We start from the raw sequence: 7,327 nt of genomic DNA, 5'->3' as shown, positions 1-7,327 counted from the left end.
CGATCCCAGGAATGAAAGGCTTAACATATGAGGAACGTTTGAGGACTCTGGGTCTATACTCGATGGGAGTTTAGATGAGGGGGGATCTGATTGAAACTTACAGAATACTGAAAGGCCTGGATAGAGTGGACGTAGGGAAGATGTTTCCATTAGTAGGAGAGACTAGGACCCGAGGGCACAGCCTCAGAGTAAAGGGAAGACCTTTTAGAACAGAGATGAGGAGAAACTTCTTTAGCCAGACAGTGGTGAATCTATAGAATTCATTGCCACAGAACGCTGTGGAGGCCAGGTCATTGAGTGTATTTAAGCCCAAGATAGATAGGTTCTTAACTGGTAAGGGGATTAAAGGTGACAGGGAGAAGGTAGGACAATGGGGTTGAGAAACTTATCAGCCGTGATTGAATGGCAGAGTAGACTCAATGGGCCGATTGGCCTAATTTCTGCTCCTATGTCTTATGGTCTTAATGTCAGTCAACATGGGGATCAGGAAGGGAATTTGGGTGGTCAGCAGTTTAGTGGGAATGAAGCCGAAAACAGGGATGTGTCCCATGAATGAACTGAGCTAAGGGGGGAACTAGAAATGCCAATTTAAGGAATTAGGGTGGGAGATATTTGGTAGGCAAATGGATGGAAGGAAAATACAGAGACAGCTGAATACATGGTCTTGATACTGGAAGCGAGGGTGAAGCAATGTCAAAGGGGTAGCTGTGAATATGAGTAGCAGAGTTAATGAGATGGAGGGAGAGATTTAGGGAGGACAGTAAAGAGGTAAATTCAAAGAGGGCAAAGAGCCTAAAATGAAGATTGTAATCACCAAGGATGAGGACTTGCTCAGTGGAGAGGCTGAAGGAGAACGTCTTTGTAAGAAACTTGGGATGGTGGTAAAGAGAATGAGAAATAAGAGAGATAGAACAAGGTGAGGTGTTCAATGGAGAAGGTGCCAGGGGGTAAAGAAGCTGCCAAAGCAAGCAAAGCATTTTCTGATGGAATGAAAATATTTATATGATTTTTAATCCTGTTCAAGGTTAGATTATTTGTTTGATTTGTTGAAACACTGCAGCCCATGCTTTCATTCTCCACATACAAAATGTCCAGAATGTACCCTGAAGTTAATTTCAACTTATCTTCTGTTAATTTCCAGTTAAATATTTTATGAAAATATTCCTCCAATTTTAGTCCAAGTTTACTCCAAAACCTCAATTTCCTTTAATTTGGCCCTCCTATTTATAGTACTTTTCAACATTCACCATGCAAAGTTATTCTTTTCCTCCTATGAATCTTCAATACTTTGTTGTTTCACCTTAAGTGGAGTCAATAATACTAAATCCTTAGCATGTTCTACTTTTTAGCTTGGCCTAAATAGCCAAGTGGTTATGGTACTGGGTTTGTAACCCCAAGATGAAGAGTTCAAACCTCACAATGGCAAACTATGAAACAATGTAACTTCATCTGAAACAGATGGAAACTCGAAAGAGTTATTTCTGCTCTGACTGGTTTTCTTTGCTTCATGAGTTTGCTTCAAGGACTCTCACTTCTCCACCTTGTCAAGATTCTCAGTTTCAGGTGTTCTACTGATGTGTTAATTTGGGGTCAATCTTTCTTTGCTGACTTCTCTTGGAAAATGTTTCAGATACAAACCATTGTTTCACAATCACAGTTACTTAGGAAACTTAAAGGATTGTGACAATTTGCCTTTGAGTTAGGACAGTTATATCTACAACTACCAACAAAAAATTAAATTAATTAATTCAATACTGTCTACTTCAGTAAGGCAGAGCAGAACACAACAGTGGTTTCCCTCAGTCTGAAATATCAATTAAAGCATTATTATATCAACATGTATATTCTTACAAGTAGGATGCTAAGGTTATACTGCTAGCTTGATATTGCTCTCAAAAATGAAGCTCTGACCAGATGTACTTGCACAAAGAACTCGTCATTAGCATTCAAATAACAATTTATCCTACCAAAGACTGACAATTTTCTGCTAATGCCAAAAAAGATATAAAATGAAGTTTTAAGGAGTCAAGCCTGCGATTCTTTTGCTATATATGACACAGAGTTTTAAATAGTGCAATGCATAAACGGTAGAGACAAGTTCCCTAAGCTGTCAAGCACCTCACCAGAAATAAATTCATCTTGGTGATTTTATGCCTAATTACACCATCATTTTTGCATCAGTGAGCTTCTTCACATCAGGTCCTTAACAAACAGCACAAGACAACTGGTACTGATAGGATTTTAATGTTAACTTTTATTATTTTCAAACAACTATGTTGAATGTCATTGTCCTTGCATTAGAAATAAACCAAAATTTCTTTAAGGAACACAACTTTGATAGGATTATGAAAACTGTTCCTTTAGATTGGTGGTGAAAGTGACCAGTAACACAGTTATAAAATATACAGGTGATTAGACATTAGAGAACATATTCACAGAAGAGATTCTTATGACTGTGTATCACATTTCTTATTTCCAGAGTAAAAACAGCAAATAACTTTTATAGAAATGACAGCATAAAAATAAACCCAAATCGGAGGAAAGATTGACAAATATGCAGGGACCAGAGAATGTAGTAATAAAATTGACGGTATTTCTTCCCCAACCCAAATTCTCTCCTGTCCTGTGGGGGCCAATTCTATAATTCCTGACTTTGGGGGGCATCTCAATCAAGCCTCATCCAAAATGCACACGTAGTTTCCAGCAGGAGCAACTGATCTGGGAGGGTGTGCAGGAGCATTATTTAAACTCCCCCTCCACACGAGCACTTATCTAACCGTTAAATCTCTCCCGCAATCCTAGGTGAGATTAGCTAGTTCAGTAGCGATTGGGGATGGAACCTGGTAACTTCCCAGTATGTAGGGCTAAGTTTCACACCAGGCACTGCATTTACCAACAGTTACATCAGAACATTTAAGAGAAAAAACCCATTTGTAATGCATTTTCATCCTAGTGCTACAGTGACCTTTGCAGGAGATCTGCATGTACTTTGAGAACATGTATTGAGGTACAATTGGACAGCTAGTTTGCACAAAATGTTTTAAAACTAACTGAATGCTCACATAGAACATTAAAAATACTGCACTTTTAGAATTTTGTGGAAATAACTGTTAATCGAAAAAGTTTCAGTAGTGTAGGTGGTAAAAGAGGATACCCCTATATTATCAAAATTATGTTTGAGGAAATGTCAGCATTCTTTCTCCTTTTTTGAAGCCAATAACTCATCCTAAATTAGTGCTCATGAACAACCTTTACAAGCAATTTTGGACATTCCCGACGAGTTATTCACCTTTAAAACCTCATAGCTGAGCCTAATGTGGCCTTGATAATGTCACACACACCTCTCCATTAGGGGTCACTGGACGGCAAAAAGGAACAAGAACCCTCTCGCTAACATGAAGACACTGACAATCCCTACATCTATCCCAGTTTAGTGAGCATTATGTTTGAACTTTGTTTTAGTGATCTTTAAGGTTCAGGACCATTGATTCACCTGGGGTGCTTAGCTGTTGAGGACTGATCTAATGAAATAACCAAAGAACCCAAAGCAGAGAAAACAAAATCAAGGCCAGAGATGACAGGGATTTACCTATAGATCCTTAATTTAAGCCAGAGACGACATATTTAATTCAAAACTGCTTGTATTGCAACAATCTCACACTTTCGACTCTTCCTTCCATCCAGACAAAACTAAGAAACATTAACATAAATTAGCCCAATATTGTAGCTAAAAACTAAACCAAGTAGAATTTGCATAGCAAGTGTCAAAGTTCAGGCTTCTGTTCTAAATAAGCTATTATTCAGATTTTGTAAAGCTTGTTAGCATTGGGTAACTGTAGTCTGGCATTATTCAAAACATTAAATTTAAGTAGCTCAAATACAAGTCCAATTTTAAAGTTACATAATTTCTTAGTAGGTACCTTCCTCAGCAGAAAGCAGTCCATTAAACTCTTCAATACTAGGCAAGGAAGAACTGGGTGGGATGAATAAAAGATCTCTGAAGAATTACCAGGTTAAAATGACATGACATATTCTACATGCGAAGGTCTGCTCAGAGCATACTAAGAAATTCCCACTCAATGAAGTTTTCACTAAAAGTTGTGGAAAATGTGTTCAGAAGTGAAAACAATGCTTAGAAAATCCTTTGCAGAATACTGTAGTTATTCAGAAATAAATGTTATTATTTAAGTGCTCTACTATATAAAACTAAGAGTTTTTTTTTCTTTAGCCAATTCATTACCATCTATTTTTCCTCCACGGTACACTCAGAAAATATGGTGTAATTAAACAGTATACAAATTTGACCTATCACAATGCCAAATTAACATTGCAAACCATGAGATTATTTCCGCCTCCAATGATATTAACAAATGGTAAATGCAGCATTTTGTAAAACTTTTGCAAGTGCAATATTTGTACAAATATAGACTACATTCAAACTACATCAAGTCAATTAGCTGGTGTACTTTTTAAAAAAAGATAAACTAAGTCTCATTAAAACAGAACATTGGTCCTGCAGAGGTTTCAAATTATACACTCAAGTGCTTTGGAAATGTTTTAATATTGCATCCTAGATATTTAAGATTTTAAATGATAGAATTTGCTGAGATAAATTTCTCCCAGAATGTTGTAGGCCCCATAACCCACATCCAAAGGCAGTTGGGGAAACAGAATGTTTTGATTTAATTAACAGATAAATTGTGACTTCACACAAAATCACCAATGCTGCCTGAAAAATGGTTCTCACAGTGGTCATTTGCTGAGTGTTAGAACTACCTTAACTTTAATCCCAGTTTTGTAAATCTGTGATGATCAAGCAGTCCTAATTTAACAAAACTCTCAGCCAGTAGATGGATATGCAAATAATTTAACTTTAAGTGTTAATCATGGGCCTTATTAATATAGCTTTATAATATGGCTAACACCAGGCAATATATAGGCACTTCAGACTGAAGTACAGCAGTGGAAAAATAAATGGAGAGTAGATCAGTATTTACAAATGTTGTCCAAAATCATCACTAAACTTAGAATCACTGCTGGTTATGCTCTGGCTAATCAAGTGAATGTTGTGCATAAAAGTTGCTAGTGAATAACTCAATTCAGCTACAGGGAAGTCTATGAAAACTGCCAATCAATCAATTTGTTTTTCTTTAACATCTTTATATTTAAAAAACACAACTTTGCATATTTTAGAAGGGGATGCCACACACATTATATAACCCTGTATTTGAGATGCTGCATCACTGAAAATAATAATGATCTGACCATATTGCTCTGATTTACTCAGAGAATACTGTGAATGAAAATATGGTTTCCAACTTTTCTTAATTTTATATTAAAAATTTACAAGATGTTGTTGCCAGTGTTAACAAAAGTCAACTTGTGAATGCTGCTAAGGCAACACAGTACACAAAAGGTTACATTTCTTACACAGATCAGCACTCCTTTGGAAAAAGTTCACCATCAACTCTAGTCTACCTCAGGTATTGTCTTTGGAGGTTTCAACAGTTGCACCCTGAAATTGTTTTCCACCTAGTTTTCAGCCCTAATTTTGCTATTAGGAATATATGCCATAGTGGTATAGATTATTCAAGTTTCATATTTTTACAATTACTTTCAAATTCCAACCTATAGCATTTAATTTTATTCATAAATAATGGCGTAACAAAGACTAGCTCTATCCTTTTCATAATAATGAGAAGCTAATAAACTATAACATAGCAACATATATGTTAAACATCTTTAAGTAATATGTCAAAACATTAATTGTATCCTTCAAGATGGATTGAAATTTTTATAGTGTAAAGAATTAAAGACAAGGTGTCATTTACAAGTGAAATAATTTACAGGACAATATTAGGACAAAACAGCTTTTCGTTCAAAATATATTTCATATTAGAAGCTTCAAGTATGATAACAAAAATGTGATATTGGAGAAACAAAGATGAATGCGAAGCAATACATTATGGTTGTGTTCCAGTTTAAAACTGTCTTTTTGGGAAAAAGGAGCACAAGGGCCCACACTGAAGGCTAGTCAATGACCCTGACAAATACCCACGAAGAATATATTTTTCCGAAGGCAATTTGGCTCAACTTAAGTACAATAAATTAAATATATTTTTGTAAAGAGACAATTGGCATTCAAAATTTTTCTTAAGTTTTGGAATGCTTCATTAAATGCAATTTGTTGTTGCAGCAAAACATGCCACAAGTTTTTACATACCATGTGACCACAATGCATCAAATTTGGTACAATAATAAAATTGCAAATATCAATTAAAAATGGATCCCTTTGCTTTTATTGCACAGATTTCCTTTGTTTTAAATCTTCAAGCATGCGCCAATATCCATTTATTGCACAACATAGGAGGGCTTTAAACCTTCTCACGAGGTATATCCTCACAGTAAACTAAACAACAGAGATGTTTAATTGTTGAAACTACAAGATTTCTTCCTAAATGCTGCATTAATACTGTTCAATAAATCAAATAGGGTCAGTTGCAGGAATGTAACCAGCTATCAGCATGTGCCCTAATGTACACTAGTAGAAATGCAGTAAAGGAAGTAGTCTCTAGCGCCTGCAGGCAAGTTTGTGTTAAAGTTCAAAGTTTGACTGATCAAAGTGCTTTTGGACTCAGCAGTACTTTTTCCTCTACAAGAATCTGAACATCAACATGTATCATCTGCAAAACAAAAATAGAGCGGAATAAGAATACTGGCAGGACTGTGGCATATGTAATTATTGAAAACATTGCATCACAACTAGGACATGGAGGTAGAAAGGCAAGAAAAGCCTTATAAAGCTAGAAATTACTAATTTTTTTTGGAGCTCAAGTAGCTAATACAATCATCAGAAACAGATCAAGTTACTACTCTAAATGATGTTAAGGATCTATAATAATGCACAATGATCTGTTTTTCAGATTGTAAACGCTATTCAAATCATTACAATTTTCACACTGTTGAGTTTTCATGCACAAATACCTCTTTCACTGAACTTTATTTTTACAATATTGCAATGAAAGCCATAAAAATAATCACGTGACAAGAGTCGACAGTATGACAAAAGATTGCATTATCAAAATTGTTCATTATTTTGATATTATTGAATTTATACTATTGAATTTACTGAATAGTTTTTAGAGTGTAAACTTTTGCACTGTACAACATTACTGTGAGCCAAGTGATGGACCCTCGTAAGATTATCAAATGACTTATCAGTGCTTTGCTTTGGCTTGCCCAATGCATCTAGAAGGATCATCCCAACTAAGCCTACTTGATAAAAGGCAATAAGATGCCCATTAGGTCACTCATCCACTTTAATGTG

The 7,327-nt window shown here is 35.6% G+C and overlaps 1 protein-coding gene across 1 annotated transcript in view; it reads right to left on the bottom strand.

Moving 5' to 3' along the window:
* Positions 1-2,234: 2,234 nt before the first annotated feature.
* The window catches only part of ube2wb (ubiquitin conjugating enzyme E2 Wb), a 93,775-nt gene continuing 88,682 nt past the window's right edge, over positions 2,235-7,327 (bottom strand). Inside the window, exon 6 of the mRNA XM_041190150.1 lies at positions 2,235-6,683. Within this exon, the coding sequence (XP_041046084.1) occupies positions 6,670-6,683 (14 nt within the window). The 3' untranslated portion in view covers positions 2,235-6,669. The remainder of the gene's footprint in view (positions 6,684-7,327) is intronic.

This window comes from Carcharodon carcharias, chromosome 6, assembly GCF_017639515.1.
Source record: "Carcharodon carcharias isolate sCarCar2 chromosome 6, sCarCar2.pri, whole genome shotgun sequence".
Classification (NCBI taxonomy): Eukaryota; Metazoa; Chordata; class Chondrichthyes; order Lamniformes; family Lamnidae; genus Carcharodon; species Carcharodon carcharias.
The sequence above is the reverse complement of the archived record's forward strand: the minus strand, read 5'-3'. Positions and strand labels throughout refer to the sequence as shown.